Source organism: Aptenodytes patagonicus, chromosome 1 (assembly GCF_965638725.1).
Source record: "Aptenodytes patagonicus chromosome 1, bAptPat1.pri.cur, whole genome shotgun sequence".
Classification (NCBI taxonomy): domain Eukaryota; kingdom Metazoa; phylum Chordata; class Aves; order Sphenisciformes; family Spheniscidae; genus Aptenodytes; species Aptenodytes patagonicus.
In genome coordinates, this window is record NC_134949.1 from 78,697,612 (window position 1) to 78,714,803 (window position 17,192).

Here is a 17,192-nt window from a genome sequence, read left to right on the forward strand (position 1 = left end):
TAAACCACAACACACATCAATGCCCATACATACCTAATATATTAGTATGTTTTTCCCCCCCAGTCTCTATTTTCTGCACAAATTAAATTAACTGTTGAGAATAACTTGGGTGAGAGGGACAGGGTTTTGTTTTCTTGGAAGTAAATATCAAAACTGAGATACCTTTTCTCTCCTTGTCCTTCTGTACGTGTGAACGACAAGCAGATCAACACACTCTCTGCTTTCCAGTAAGACCAAACACTTAATTTAAAGGAACTGGCTGTAATGCTCCTGTTTGTTTATGATTTGGTGATAATAGCTTGGTAATGGCAGTCTGTAAGTCACTATCAGCATTTTAACATCTTCTATGGAAATTCCAGAGATATTTAATTTGCTCACTTGGTATATAAAAGCTCTTCCTGCTGAGTATAATGTGTTGAATATAATCCTTACTCAATTACTAGAAGTGCGCTGTAAAATGGTTGAAACTTGGTAAGGGAGCCGTAACACACCCAATATGTCAGTTTACAGTTTCTGTTCTCATTTGTCTTGTAAATTTAGCTGTTTTCATAATTGCAAGTGCAGTTTGAGAAGGGGAGTGGGTTGTGATTATTTCTATTTGTACATATTTATGTGTTTTTAAAACTGTCTTTTGTCCTCTCTTTCTTTCTGCAATATGTCCCCGTAAGTCTTAGCACAGTGGGATGTAATTGTAGCCTCTTACAAGTTGCAAAAAACCTAAGAATTATTGAGGTGTTGCTTTAATGAAAATGATCCTTTTCCATTTTTGAGCTAATGTGCATAGTTATAGAAGCTGCAGGAATGAACTATGTTACATGAAATAACTGACATTACAAAGGATTTCTCATCTTTTTTTTTTAAATTTGGCTTTAAAATTTCTGTATTTTTGACTGTTTAGGTGTATTCCTGCAGCACAGTCTCTAGTCTGGGGTTAGCAATCTCATATTGAAAGCATAATTTCTAATGTGAAAAGGTACATTCTGTGTTTGTAAATGCCAGCGTTTCACTCGGACATCAAAGATTCGGGATGAGCCAAGGAGGACAACAAGTGCTGGACAGGACAACAGATGAGGAAAACTTATGCTTGGGAGCCGCAGGACAGAGAAGAGCAAGAACTGTTTCTGTCTCGGGAAGTCACCCGTACTGAGAGGCGAGAAGCCCCCCAGGACTCTCCCTCCTGCCCGTGCACTGTGTTAGGACCTAAGACTCCCCGTGTATCTTACTGACATTTTCTTGAGGAGTGGGTGGATGGAGGAGAAGCTTTAAGTATAAGCAAAGCTACCAACAGAAAACAGCAACTGTTTTTTGGTTGGGTTTGTGTTTGTGTGTGTGTGTGTTTAACCCAGTTGTCAAAAATGTTCCCTTTTACTAGTCCGAAAGCCAAAATTTCAGCTCAGCATGCTTAATATTTTTGGAATGTGGGCAATGATGCCTCCTAAACGATAGGTGACAAAGCGACCTGAGAGAGCACAGTGCATTTATAAAGTCTAAACCTTTCTGGAAAAACTGTCCAAATCCTTCAGCCTGGCAGGAAAAAGAACCCCCAAAACTCTTGCCTTTGTGAATTGTTGGTCCTGCCTTTTTGTACAGAGCAAGTTAAACTGTATTCGCCCCTGCCTCAGCTGGGTAGGTGGACCTACCATAACATCCTTGTGGGACAGAGTACTTTGTGTGTGGGAATCAAAAATGTTGCTTTCTTTCTGCTCAGCTGCATGTTTGGCCTTCTCAGCTAGCCTTGAGTAGTGGAAAGATTATGTTTATTTCTTAGCAGTCTCTGTTCAGTATCCCACACTTCCCTCTTAAGTATCTGGAATTAGCAACTGCTGGAAATGTGATGCAGACTAAATGGACCATGTATTTATTTATGCAATGGCCTTAGCCATTTTTTTTTTGGTGTGGTTTGGTTTTTTGGGGGCCTTTTTTTTTTTCTTCTCCAAATCCAAGCATCATTCTTTCCATTAAATACACTCTTTTCATTTCCCCGTGTATAAACCACTTGTATAAACTATGGAGTATTGGTATCTGGGGATTTCCCTGCAGACGGAAAGGAAGCCATGAAGTTTGAAGCTACTGGAAAAAGTGGAAACTCAAATCTCTACAGCTATTCCAGACAGTCTTTGAAACATTAAAGCAAGTTTTATTACAGAGATTAGTTTACGTTACACTCATTTATTAAAACCTAAGGACATCTTTATAAAAACTACCGTATATAAAGACAAGAGCAGTGCAATAGCAGTGTAAAACACATTTTTGGTTTACTTGGCAATCACTTTAGAAAGACAACATGATTCATAACATGAAGTTAGAGAATGCTGCAAAAAATAGGACAGGATTTGATCAAAAACTAGATTAGCAAATCACTGGACACTGGCACATATTGATTTCAAACATTGAGTGTTATGTAAACAGTATTATTGTCAGTGTATTAATAAAGAGTGAGAAATCACTGTAACCCTAGAATTTCTAGTTAGCTTAATTAGCCTAAAATTTGACTGCAGACTATTAAAATAGACTATTGTACTGTATATATTATCTTCTTAGTGATTTACTATTTATGTAAAAGGAGGACTAGAAGAAATGCCTGTCTTGTACAAGAGAATTTTCAAGGCTGAGAAAAGATGTTTCTTCCTGGCGAGTGGGTGAGGTTTTGTTTTTGTTGCTTTACTTTTCATACGCCATCACTGGTGGCTAAATAGAACTGACTTTAAAAATCAGTTTGACATGTTACTTCATCACTTCTTCAAGTGGACAGTCCTCATATACAAATTACAGCCATAATAAAACTATTAAAAACAGTTATCTAAAATAGCTGCTACAATGTGCTGAAGTATGCATTAAGAGGCCAGATTGTTTTCACTCTGTGTTTTTGTAAGATCGATAACCAGGCACGAAAGATGGTTAATTACAACACCAAGTCCGGCACAAGCTTTATAACTTATCTTTTTATGTCCTACATTATACACAGCAATTATTAAGAAGTTGGACACTCAGTAAAACTGAAGAGAGAAAATGAGTGGGACAAGGAAGGAGGCTTCTGGAGCACGAAGGTCGTTAATAGCCACTGAGACAGACAGCTGCCATTGTTAATAGGGTGTACAAGGGAATTATACACTTCTGTAAATGTTAATTTTATATCCTTTATTTTTCCAACTATATGAGGATGAACATAGAGGAAAATATATTTCTTTTGGTCCAGGTCTTTTCTTTTAGAGAGATACTGTGTTTGAACCAGTCTCTTTCTGCAGAAATAATTGAAGAATTCATTGCAGTTTATCTGGTTCACCATAATTTTAATCAGTTAAGTGCAGAGGGATATCAGAGCACTGCTACACAGATGGCTGAGATGTTCAGGTGACTGTTTGTCTAGCCAGTGCTATTCTACAATGTCCCAAACGCTAAGGGAGAAGGGCCGATAGCGATGGTGGTAGGGAAACATGTGTGGTGCTCTATCTCCCTTTAGTTGAAGGCCCAACAAGCATTAGTCTTATTCAGGATCCTATATTCTGCTAAACTAGAGAGGCTATCAGATGATTATAACAACACAATCGATGAACAATTGTTCATCAGCTACGACATGGATTTATCCATAAATTAATTGGTAGGCAAAATCAGACTTTCAGCCAGAGAGTATCTACCTTATATTAACTGGCTCTGTATAGAGAATAAAAGAAAACAAACAAAAAACCAAAAAGCACATCAATTACAAGGTATACATGTACTAGAAGTAAAGCATAAAACTGCTCATTAATAACGCACAATTCCCAAAGGGAAAAAAACCCTTACAAAATACAGTAAGTCACACAAACCAGTATCTAATACAAATTTCTTCATGAACATAAGCTTTTTACAAAGCTCTCTGTGGCGGTCATCACCTCACAATGAAAGTAGGTGCTGGTAGAAGGTAAAAGGAGCAAACAGTTACTGCAAAGCGCCGAGGTAAGACTGATTACTGTAGATATGTACTTTGTTGGGTGTCTGCAGGGGTTATGGATCTTGGAGCCGATGTGGGAGTGTGAAGAAGACGTGATGCTGGCAGAGGCATGGATGGCGCTGCTTCCAGCTACTTGGTTTCCTTTGCTTTTCTTCCAAGTTGGCACTAATAGCACCGCCTTACATCTCATAGGGTTAGCTCTCCCACCACCAGGAGCACTGACCCTTTCCCTGCCGAAGCTCTCATCATCAAGGAGAGAGCAGTTTGGACTGTCTGCCAGTATCTGCAAGCTACTTACAGCGTGTCTTTGCTGGAGGTCCTTTTTGTTCCCAGCTGAAGTGTTTTGAATGGTTCTGCAATGCTCTGATGAAATATTCTTTTTGGAAAACTAGAATCTCTTAGGTTTAGTGTGAAACAAGGTTTAAAAAATACTAACTCAATTTTATTTGAAGTGCTACGTTTCTCACAGCGTAAACCACCCCAGTTGCACTGTGGCAGCTCTGTTACAGCCCTACAAGCTGAGCTGCACGCAGAGATGCGTACGCAGGAGCTTCTGTGAAGAGTGAGAATGGGCCAGGCCTTAAGCTTACCTCGGACAGGATGGAGTCTAATGCCTGCAGGGTGGCACTCCCACCTGTGGCATTTGAATTCTTTCTTATTAGTTGTTGCCCGCCCTTACTCAGTGATACTCGGCATTTTTTACCAGTTGCTTTGCAAAGAAAAGGGGCATGCGCATATTGGTATCCTACTCAGATTGGGCCTTCTTTGAAGACTGGGCACTCCAGTGGTCTCCAGCCTTGTTGGGTCCCCCAGCACTATTTATTCCTGCATGGCGTTAGTTCACGTACCATCAAGCACTCCGATAGCCGTGAATTAGCTCAAATCACTCAGTAGTCTATCCCTTTTGAGTTCAACAGAAGACTAAAACTCACTCAAAGCAAAGAGGTACAAAAGGAAAACTTGATTGTTCATTGACAAGGTGTTCCTCATGTTGGTTATACAGTAAAATATATGGTTATTTTAAAGTTATTCAGATTTGCAGGACAAAATATTAGGCATGAAGGATTAATTTGACATTATCGTGGCTTTGTGTTATGATTTCTAGATGAACTCCTCTGGTTGTCATTGCCAGGTTCTCTATGTATACATCTTAAATAATTGAATTTCACAGGATTTGCTCATGTAATTGATACTGTATGATTTTAAAATAAACCTGTCCTGTGGAAAGTTAAGTCAAGCTATTGCAACCTAGTCATCAAGTACTCCACATGCTTCTGTGGTAGCATCATTGCCCTTCTGGCTTACAAATGAATTCTTAGATTTGTGAGGGGTAAACTCTGAAGCCAGTCGGTGGCTGAAGGAATTGGATTATTGCCTTGTAAAGCAAAGGGACAACGGTATTATTGCTTTTGAAATATATAGTTTGTCGATTTTCTTCTGTTTCTCTTTCAGCTTCAAGGAGTATGGGGGTGGAATGGGGTGTCTGTGTTGCTTCTTAATAAAGTTCCCCTCTTCAGGAGGGTGTGTGAAGCTGAAGCCAAGATGTGCTCAGATGTTTGATGTCTTAGCAGAATCATTGCCAATGATCTTAAAATGTGAATTAAGGTTGAAACGACTGCTACCCTGCAGTTTGACTTGATGAAAGGGCTTCACTTACCTTGTAATGCATATGACAATACAGTTAATAGTGATGGGGATTGCCAGCATCTACCTTATTGTGACAAAATATTCACCAGAGAACTTTGGAAAAACTCACATTCAGTATTCTGACACTTAGATTAGGCTCAAATGGCAATAGATGGATGGGGAGGCAAAGAAAAGTTATCTACCAAAGGTTTGTCTTGTGATCTTTTTCCACCTTTGTGTGGATTTGCCAGAGCAACTTAATTTTCTTCCTATTGAGCATTTTCTCAAATATGATGCTTCCTTTCAGAGATAATATTGTCGATCTAGAATTAAAATATTGCTTACAGACTACTTTCTTCTGGAGACTCTTTCTATATCGTTTGCCTATAGAAGTTGTCTGAATGGTGTTTCTCTTCAGGTGACTTGCTCAGTCTCCCTCTTGTAGCCTTTGTCTCTCCTGCTTATCCGTCATTTTTTCAGCTCTTGTCATTTAGTTGATTTTCTTGAAGGCTGCTCCTTGAAGTCTGATCTTACCTCTCCCATCTTGAGGCACATCAATATAATTTTCTGGAAGACATAAACCACAAATGTTCCCATAATGTTTCACAAGCACACAATATCAAAGTATTTCCTGTAAAGAAAAACCTGTAGTTTTCCCAGTTGTGGATTTAATTTGGGGAGGCAAGAAAGAGGAAGGAAAAGTGTTAGAAAGAAAGCAGAGGTGTTAGGAGGCCTCCGCCTTCCCTCATTAGCTCCGTTTGGCCCAGTGTGATCTTGTGTGATATGGATGGTTGCATTCTCCTCTTTTTTTCTACATAGTCAGAGCGGGAGGCTAACCTTGTTTCTCCCTGTTCTTATTAAACTGGTCCTGGTTCTGCAAAATATTAATCACACAGTAGGTGTGCAAGTTGCTTATTCTTACCTGTAACCTGGGGGAACACGGGGTGCTGCCTAGCTCCTGGGTCTGGGCGCATACCTGAGGTGCTGATGATGTGCCAGGCCAGCCCCTGGGTGAGCATCATCAAGAGGGAACCCTGGGAATGTAGCAGGGAGGGAGATGGGATGCTTTCCTGCAGGTCATGGAGCTTTGGCTGCTGAAGACAGCAAGGCTGTATGCTACATGACAAAAATCAGATTTCACCCCAAATCCCTCTTTCTGTATGCAAACCAGTGTACCTGTTCCACATTGTTGTGTTGTCTACTACCTGTGAGATGAAAAGATCAAATACTTGCCTGAAAAGGTGAAAGAGGAAATGCAAAGAACTGCTAAACTCTTCATTTCTACTGCTTGTAGTCTAGTCTGAAAGTACAAAGTGCAGAGGGCTTCCTTCTGCAACCATAAATTTACTTTGAAGTAAATCTCATTTCCGTGGACAATCTCACCGGAGCTGTTTACATGAGGAAAGTGTGCCTGTGACCATACGGTAAATGCCTTTATCAAATGGCATGGCGTCTTCCTATTGCACTCATTACCAGGGTATGCATCAGACGAAGCATAGGCTCCTTACTCTAACCCCTGTTCCTTTCATATGATGAGAAAATGCACTTCTATTTCCACATATGTAAATCAGTAAATATTATGTTCATGTGCTTTCCTCACATAAGTGGTGTGAGTATTCATCATTTTTTGCTTGCAGTGCCTCCTGGACGTAACAAATGCTTTAAATCTGCCCATTTTCACCTTGTGCAGTGTGTGTGCGTGTAACTGGCTATGTGATCCGTCCATATATGAACTATGGCAGCGTGTAGGTAAATTGGCTGAAAACCCAACTAGGGAAGGTTTTGAGGTAGACCAAGATTACTAATCATACTAATAAATTAAAGCAATCCATCTGTTTGCTCAGGCAGGCAAGCATAATGGTACGAATATAAGCTGTTGGAGGCACAATTTGGTATTCTAGTAGCAACAATACTTAATTAACTTCTCCCACCAGACAGAGTTCTTTGCATATTGGGTATTCCCAAGTCTACGTGCTACATTATACATATTGCATTCCATTAATGTATAAAATATAAAGAAACATCTGGTTCAGACAGCAGAATATCTGTGGGAATCAGCAAGTTTGAGGTTATTTAGTGTTTTACCCATCAAATCTATTCAGTATACAAGTCTTCAGTCTCAACTTTCACATTGAAGTTGCAGTGGTGACTCTGCTCAGAAGTGCAAGGTCGGGTAGGCAGCCACCTGAGCTGTAGCTCAACTGTATTATCTTAATTCAGATTTAGGCATTTCTCACAATACTGTTAGCCAGGGAGGACCTCTGAGCAGAAATACACAATTCTCTTGTAACTAACTCTGAGGATTTAAGCCTTCACCCAAAACTCAATCAAATGAAACCTATGTCAAGGTTTGACAGTTAATTGCTTTCTAATAATCAAATAGCCTAGACAGCCTTATTCGTGTTAGAAATACCAAAAAATTACTTTGCATTGTTTTGTTCTGTCACTGTCCTTTTTTGACGTTGGTACAAATGGATACTAACAAAACATGAAAACCTGCCTCTTGTGAGGTCTGCAGGCAGACGAAGTTTAAAACAAGTTGTTTGTATCCAGAAGAGAGTCTCCTGAGACTTAGTTATAACTAATTTAAAAAATACCTGGGGAGAGAGAAACTGAAGAGTATGAGCACATATCACGGCTTGGAGCCACCTACGTCCTTCGCAGCACCTTCAGTTGTTTCTTTTCACTCTTCTGTAGAGTGCTATGTGTGCTTTAGCTCAGATGAAACGCTTTACTGATCTACAATCTGCATAATTTAAATCACTAGATTGTTTGACAGGATGCAGTTTCTTTTAGTTATTTATTTATTTTTAAAGAAATGTTTAGAGATGGAGCAGGTAGAGCAGGCATTTGTGTGCTCCAGGACAGAATGCAATTTTAAATGTGTCAGACCCACCAGCCAGTTACTCTTTTCCTGTACCTGAGAGTCCCAAAGTTGCTCCTGGCCAGATGCTTCTTCCGAGGTTAATGTAAAATCAAGAGTGTCACCAAGGTGGTGTAAAATGAGAGTTCCCACATCCAAAGACCATAGGAAAGTTTATGAATATTTGTATGCAGCACAGAAGATAAAATATCACTCGTGCGAGTAGCTTCAATTCTCTGCCAGTTCCCCTAACGTGTGTATAAAGCTATGGGAGAACGAGTGGGAGGATGTGAACAGCAGAGCCAGCAACACACAGACCACACTCAGCTCTGAAAGCCTCTTACATCAAGTGTGAAGTATTCACACTGCGTTTTCCGAGCTCCGGGCTGAGCCTGGTGCCGAATCAATAGCTTCTGCCTGAAACTGAGCCCTGACAGGACAGATGCCAGGCTAAAAGGTCTTCTTCCTCTAGTGAGAAGTGAAGTGGGGTGTGTGACTGACTTATTGATGGCTGGACCAGTAAAGTTGAGAGGTACTGCTTCAGATCGTTTTGCAGTAGTGGGATCGTTGAAAATACTTGCATTTTCCTAAGAAAGACGAATGCTAATTTCCATGTGCAGTTAGCCAGAGTATTATATCCAGGCCTCTCAACACAGCATGCTTGGCAACAGAAACCCCATATTTGTCACTTCTGGTCCCTTCTACAGGATTTTAATGTATTTAGAGCCGAAGCATGTGCTCTGGAGGTGGCTCAGGTTGCTCCTACTCACTAGCAAAGGTTACCGTCATTGTGTAGGACCCCAGATTGCCATCGCTGCTCTACCTGACTGCTCAGTGAACAGCAACCAGTTAAGCCGCATGGATTTTCATTGCCTGGCAAGGAAGTAGCTAACTAAAAGATTGCCCTCTCTTCCACAGCAATGACTTTGCACAGCGGCTTATTTCCGCTGGAAAAAAAATGACATCCGTTAATAATGAAAGAATGATTCAGAGCCTCTGGAGACAAGTTTTTTTCAGGGACTTTTGTCATTTTCTGACAAATTAAGTAAACAGTTGCCGCATTCACCGTTCCAGGGCCTCTTGCTAAGTTAGTGTTCACATAAAAATGCCATCAATCACCACAAACCCTTCAGACCTCAGATAACAAAGCAAATGGTCTCCGCAAATGTCCAGATCTCGCTCTGGCATAAAATTGTATTACACTGATGTAAGCAGACCTGCACAGATCTCCGCCTGTTGAGGTTCTGCTGCAATGCCTTCAAATCTGGTCATGCTGGGAGTGGAAGAAAAGCTTTCGCTCACTCTGTTCATAGGAAGAGCTTGGATACCAGGCTACCAAACAGCTTTCTGCAATAAGAAGCCCTTGGCGGATACACTGATTATTATAGGCAATAGGAATGTCCTCCTTCCCCATAAATGGAAGGACAAGGGAGGACAAAGCACAATGCACTAGATTTTGAAAAAAGCCTCACAAGATTGAAAGGAAGGATATGAGAAATGAATTGCAGGACAAGCACCAAATGAAAAGCCATTCAGTTGTATAAATATATTACAAACCAGAAAGAAATAGAACATAATCTAATCCCTCTGCCTGTGGAGTCTGCCAAAGATCAGGGAAATAATTTTCATAGCTTGGCATCTGTACACTTCTATGGCTATATTATACATAGCATATAACATTATATCCAAAATGCATGCTGAAAGGCTGCTCGGGTTACCAAGTCTAATTCTTAAAAGTTATGAAATGCCAGAATGAACGCTGCTGATGCAATCTCAATTTGGCCCTCTTGTTTGCATGAAAGAAAGCGGAAAGTCTCAGACTTTTTAGGTGGGGCTCATAATCTTTTTTTCTTTGGGAGAAGATCAAAATAGGTGAATGATTCGGGTTTTTCCGATGTAGGGGAAACTTCAACAGTAACTTAAATTTGCTTCTGGTTGGCTCAGTTCTGAAGAGGTCGAATATTTCAGTTTTTTGAATTTACTAGGAACACTTCAACATTAAGCAGTGGCATTGGATGTTGCCACCTTGCCATAAAGGAGCAGTGGTTTGGCCCCCATTTTCATCCCCAGGCTGAGTGATCTTTTACTGGGTTACATCACCTTTGATGCAGCACAAATTCTCCTCTGGTCTAGCTGTGAAATGCATCACGGCACCTGCATGAGGTCAGATGAGAGGACCGCCTTAAATGGTGGCAAATCAATTTTGTCGCAGCCATTATGTAAAATGACCACCATCACCGGTAGGCATGAAGACAGACATCTGGTGCTTAAGAGTTTAAAAAAACCCCAGGCACTGGAAATTTTCAACTTGAAAAACCGACTCCGAATTTTCAACTCAAGTGTTATTTCTACCGTAGCTGACAATTCTGCAAAGGTGGAGAGAAACGTCAAAATATGTTTGAAAGCGAATACCTCAGGAAGGTGTTAGGACTTAAACAGAATAAATGTGCAACACATGCCAGATTCATCAGAGTTAAGCAATCCCTTACCTGCAGATCTAAGAAAAGATGACGGAAATACCTGGGATGTGTTAAGAACGAAACCAGAAGCTTGTGCCCTGGTAGGTGTGCTCTTGGTGGTTGGAGGACGCACAAATGGGGCCAACTGAGAGAATCCCTTTGCTAAGTAGTCAGAAACGTCTGGGACACTTCTATCCATCAGTTGTTAAGAAACACCGTAACAGGCCTGTAAGCCCCAGGGAGGCACAGGACAGATGGGCTTGTTAAATCTTGATATTCCATGGGGACATTTTGCAGCGGTTCTTATTTCAGGGCAGGTACCAACTGTATTAAGCTGGCGGCCCGTAACTTACCTAGTGCAGGTGTGAATGGCAACTAGAAAGGTTATTACGTGCTCTGGATTAAGCATAGATGGAGAACTGTGAACCACAACTCGTGTGAGTCATGGATCCAGGGTGTAGCACCAGGATGTGCTACAGGAGATTAAGCAGTTCCCTGTCAGTTCAAGAGAAGACTTTCTCAGCAGGATTTCTCTGCCCTGCTGCTCTTTTGGAGGACATAACCTACCGTTTTGCTGTCATAGCTTGTGAATCACTGTCCTTATTTAAGAGCATCAGGCAAAAGATAGGTCAGTTGTAACAATGAGTGGAAGAACATGCATGTAGCTGGTGTCTTCTGGAAAGATGAGGCCTACTTACAAGTCTTCTGCGACGTGCCCTGAGCAGTGCTGGGATGTGCTATGTATTTCAACATACTCAAGGCTATCAGGAGAGAAAGGTTTTGCTGGGGTGGGTTAAAGATTTTACTAAGTTCTTAGCAGTCCTACTGAAGCACCAGAAAGCCTGCTTTCTGTAATTGATGCTGGAAAAGCCACGATCACGTGAGAGATGCTGTCTGCTCACATTGTTGCTTTGCAGGTGGGAAGAAACCATTTGGATTGTATGAGTTTCCTTTGGATTGTGCTTACAGCAATGTATTTGCTCATGCTGCAGTGCATTAGCATCAGTACGATGCGTACTTGATGAGGAACAAGTCAGACATAAGGCATGAATGGGACCAACTCAAAAGTGCAGGTGGAATAGGTCCTACCTACCAGTCACTGGAAATGGGGCTGCATGTCACCTGTCAGACTGTTCTCCTCCCTTCCACCTGGGAAATATAGGTGGGAAATAGACATGTGCTTACTTCCCTTGCGCTTTCAGAGCAGAATAGCCTGTCCGTATTATGGAAGCTAATCATCACCTGAAGGCTTAATATGTTCCAAAAGTGAATGCTGTCAGCTGTCTGTGATATTGGAGCATTGTAGAAATATATTCAGGAGTAGCAACGAGTGTTTACAATGCTTGAGAAAGGGTTACTAGAAAAAGTTCAAGTGCACAATTATGAAGCAGTGCAACTTTTAAGAAATTTCCATTTTAATAATTTGTTGTGAGTGTTGGTAAATCTGCCTTTTAAATTGCTCGCTCCATTTCTTAAGAATCTTACCTCTTTTAGCCTGGATTAAGCTTGTTTAACACCCATAAGGACTGGGGGATATAAAACAAACTGCACTTCACAGCACCGGTGAGAGCTGCTCACTGGCTTTAAAGGAGCTTTAGAAACTGGGAAGATCTTGCATTCCCAGGGGACAGGCTGGCTTGGGCACTTGTATGGGAGAAGGAGCTGCTGGTGGACGGCAGGTACCTGCTGGCCAGGTCCTTGGTTGTACTGCTGTCCTGCAGAGGAAAGGTTGGTGGGTAAGATGAGGTGCAGGGGTACTCTCCACACCAGAGAGACATACAGCAACTTGAAGGATTTACACTCTACTGGTATCTATTTCCTAGCTAAATCTGAACCCAATGCTAAGACCTGCTAATTAATGACAGACAATTAATGACAGTCACATATGAGATAAGGTTAGTCACACCAGTGGAGGGTCTTTGCCTCTTTAAATTACTTTTTAATTTGATTCCATGACTTCTTGTTGCTAATATAGAGTTCAAAAATGGTTTTCAGAGGAACACTTCGTCTATAGCACGTGTTTGGGTTTCCTACTGGTGGGTCCACTGGTTTGGACTGGCATCTAGGGCAGCGCTCTGAGCTGGTAGCCAGAGAGCTGGGAAACAAATTGCAACCAGTTAGAAATTGCCTGCCAGCTCTCCCTTGCAATGAAGGGGAGGGCCCTGCACCAGCGCTGTTTTTGGCACGGCGTATGGTCTCGTTACCGATGGTCTGGCTGCTTTTTTGGTAAGTGAAGCTTGGGATCCGCTCGGATCCCAGGCCTGTCTCACAGATGGATGCGGGAGGAGACTTGGCACTTGGAGTGAGCCTGGAGAGCTGCTGCAGGCGAGGACTTGTCTTCCCCACCTCCTCCACCAGAATTGCGGGTGTTAAAACAGCAGCTGGCTTAACTTTTGTTATTAATATGGCTGCCTGGCTAACAGATCAAAGCTAAGAGAGAAAACGGGTTTCCTGTAGAGTTTCTGGAATATCTATAATTGTACAAATTAAAAAAGTCTTTTGTCCCATCAACTGGGTTGGGTGGGAGAGGAGTGAAACCACACAGGATACAATTTTCTCTATTTTTTACTAAAGGCCATATTTTACAATTCTCACTTACAAAGAGCAGTGATGTGAAACCATTAGGGTTGCTAACATAAATAAATATTACTTACTGTGAATAATGGTTTCTGAAGTAATCCTATGCTTCTGAAGTCAAGTATTTTTCAATTAGTAGCAATGTTTTTCATTTGATAGTTCCTGAAATGGTTGATACTCCTGAACACAATTCTGGAAAGTAAAACTACCCAGTTCTCTTGGAGAATTTCTGAGGGTTGTTTTTAAAGGAAATATGAAGCATTCAAAGTTCTGATTTATGAGTGTTGAATAGACGAACAGATGAAGGTTTGAGGACATAAATTGAAAGATGATCGCTGAAAAGCTGCATGCGTCTTCCCTCACTGTAGCGTTGCAGTCTGATTTTTAATGACCTGAAGTGTTTTCTTCCTCCTTTTAAGGTTATTTCAGAAAAATACTCAAAACACCCTGGGCCTTCCAAAGCATCTTAAAAGTGTGGATGGTGAATTACAAGTAAAACTAAAAGTGAGCTGGACTTACTAATTTGCCAGACATCTACGAAACCCTCGAGTCACTACCAGGGTGCCTGAATCAGATGCATCACTTGAGGCTGAAATTCATCCGGCTGATTGTTGCCAAATTTTCCTGTAGGTTAATGTGTGGCAACCATTAAATAACTGATACACCTGAAGGCAAATTAATCTGCATGGTTCACAAAAAAAACCCCTGGTTTCATTATGCATACAGTTTGAACTGCCTTCATTTTTTTTCAAGACCTCAACGAATCACGATGCCAAACTGAGTAGGGCTATCATGTAACAAACTCAGATGTCTTGTTCCACTTGAGACCGTGCTAATTTTCACATATTTTCAGCTAACTGGAGTGACCAAATAGCTTTAATTGCATTCCTGTCATAGAGGAAGATGACTTGAGATATTTAGACACGGAGAAGCCAAGAGGAACTATTGCTAGAGGCAAGATAGTATTTTTTGCCTGCTTCTTTAAGGTCTGGGGTAGGCATGTTGCTTTGGAAAGGAGATTATTGCTATGTGGAATTTAACAGCATAGATACTATAAGTGGCTTCCATCTCACCTAACTTTAGACATCAAAATGGTTAGACATCTTCATTTCCGAAGAGTCACCTCAGGCTCCTTTATTGTCAACAGAAAGCAACAGGCACCTCTGCAGAGCTACTCTCCTCCTCCCGGGGTAGGCGTCAAGTTGGGTGAGTGATGCTGCGGGGACTCCCCTTTGTCCATACTGGCTCCAAAAGAAGCCGATGGGTAATCAGTTCAGGTGCAGGTGCCTAAAAGTCCCATGCCTAACTTAGGGAATGAGTAGTCCCACTGCCCCCAAAAACTGATTTATAAAAATGTGTAACGGTAGGATGGATTTCTGTTACCATCATGTTCAGTCTCATACTGCCACATGTAAATATATAATCTTCTATGTAAATATATCCAACTCTGTGCTATTCACAATCCAATACCACTAAGTGGAAGTTGTTCTGCAGTCTCCATGTTCGGGTTAGAAACCTTCCTCCCTCATGTTTATTCATAAGCAGATTTGATTCATGTGTTCAAGACCTATAACATACTAAAAGATTTTGATGGAAAAACCAAGGCCTGTAGGTATTTCCTCACATACAGCTACCTCTGGAAAGAAAAGCAGCTTCTTACCCTACATGTGCATGTGCAGTCCCAAAGATGATACTTTTTTTTCCCCTTCTCTCACGAACTTCCATTGGCTGAGTGGCAGGAAAGGTGCATCCCTGAGGCTTGTGACTGTAGCACCCCAAGAGGTGCTGCATGCTCCTGTGGATGGGGTAATAGATGGGCACTCTTTGGAGCAGGGCTTGATACTCAATTTTTTTTGCACAGTGAAATCTCTTGGTACTGCTGTAAAAGCTTTTAAAAAAAATCAGTGAACCTTTGAATATTTCTGCATCAGTGGTAAGGACTGAATTATCTGAATGTCTCTGATTTCAGCTCATCCCAATTTCCCAAAAGCTGATGTTACCAGCTTTCAAAACCTGTTCCCACAAAGGGGCTTTGACATACCTAAGACACTCAAGTATTCTTCATGTTTGCTGAGCTCTTACACAGCAGAGTCAACCCATATGTCTAAGATCCAAGAGAGCACAACGAAAAGTACAAGAGGCTTCACAAGAGCATGCCCTTCTATGTAAAATTCAGGTTCATGATATGAGAAAAAGGCCTCCTTTCATGCTGGTTGACAATTTGAATTTAACAGGTCCGCTACAAATTGAAAGCCATGTTTAAAAAGCAAGCAGTAAAACTTGCCATGTTATTTATGACGTAGCTTGCTAGGACACTGCCATTCCCTGCTTACGCCATCTCCTAACGCACGCAAAAACTTTACTAGGGATATTTTAAAAACAAAACCACCAAAACTTTGGTATAACAGTAGTGCCTGATTCAGAAAGAAGAGCAGCTATAGAGTGTATTCTTTTATTAAGTCTAGCAACTTTTAATTTTTTTGTAATTCCTTTGCCATACAGTGACCAATAATTTATTTATAAGTGAAGGACATAATTTAAAAGGATGTTTATGCAAGCTATACTCAGCGTAGAGTATCTTTACTCATGTGGATGGTCAATTCTAAGTGTTGTGACAGGTCTTTGCAACTTACAGCTGAGGTTAAATGCAGCTTTACTATACAGGATGATGTATGTGGTTTGTACCTTGACGTTAATTGAGCTGTACAGAAAAGTTAGTAAGTGAAGGAGAAATGTGGCCATATGTAAGGAACTATGTGGATATTTGTATAGTGATATGAGTGCACATGCACGTGTTTATGTATATGTGTATATATGTATCTATTATTTACTTATCTGGCCCACAGTTTCTGTATATAATCTGCCACATTTTATATATAACTGTAGCTTAGTTTCTTCGTAAAATTCAAGAATGAACCACTGAGCTAAGCAAAAGTAGGCCAACCTACATCAGGTGAATATCCTGCTCCTTTTATTATCTCTTTTTGCCTTGGCGCTCTTTGCCACCTTGGCATCAGCAAAATTCAATCTATTAAAATTGCTGCCTAGCATGTCCTGAAGTCTAGCAGAGGATAAAAACAAACACGTTCGTGGAAATTGAACTGTTGAAACATGCTGAAAGGGGGAAAAGGGGTTAGCCAAACATTAGATTTGAGTGTTTTGGTACCATTTCAGAGCTTCAAGGTACTGACTTCTTTCAAGGCCCATGGAAGTCAGTAAAACCGAATGCCACTGAGATTTCAGGGGATTTATGTTAGAAGCAGAAGAAGAATTTTTTCTAGATTCCATTTGAAAGAAGGCGGCAAAGTTGGTTTCCAAAGCAGATCAAATTAATATATTGCTTGAACCAGATCCCAGCTGGATCACCCACAATTCCTAATAACACTATGAAATACTCCAGGCTCTTCACTCCCTTGGTAGCAAGGTGGGTGTTGCAGGGGCAGAGGGGACAGAGCAGTGGCTCTGAAGAGGAAGGTGGCCGGTTCCTGTGCCTGTATCTAACAACTGCCCAGCAGCAAGGTAGGTGGTGAGCCCCTCTGGACGCTGCAGCTGCTCCTCAGTCCCCACCTAGCCTCTGCATTTCATTTGACTTACTAAGTTACTCCCCTTTCTTTCTCCCGTTTCCATTTTTCTCTCCTGCACATTAAAACCTTCTATAATAACTGCTGCTTCCTCCAGGAGAGCTGAAACAAGATGCGTGTGCTGCTTCCCTTAGCCTCACCAGAGGCTGAACTTG

General features: G+C 41.2%; 1 protein-coding gene across 4 annotated transcripts in view; it reads right to left on the bottom strand.

Moving 5' to 3' along the window:
• Nucleotides 1-2,149: 2,149 nt before the first annotated feature.
• Nucleotides 2,150-17,192, bottom strand: part of SHISAL1 (shisa like 1) — a 209,286-nt gene continuing 194,243 nt past the window's right edge. For all 4 annotated transcript variants that reach the window (XM_076344051.1, XM_076344060.1, XM_076344041.1 and 1 more), the window contains exon 5: nt 2,150-6,124. In XM_076344051.1, coding sequence (XP_076200166.1) covers nt 6,124 — 1 coding nt within the window. In that variant the 3' untranslated portion in view covers nt 2,150-6,123. The remainder of the gene's footprint in view (nt 6,125-17,192) is intronic.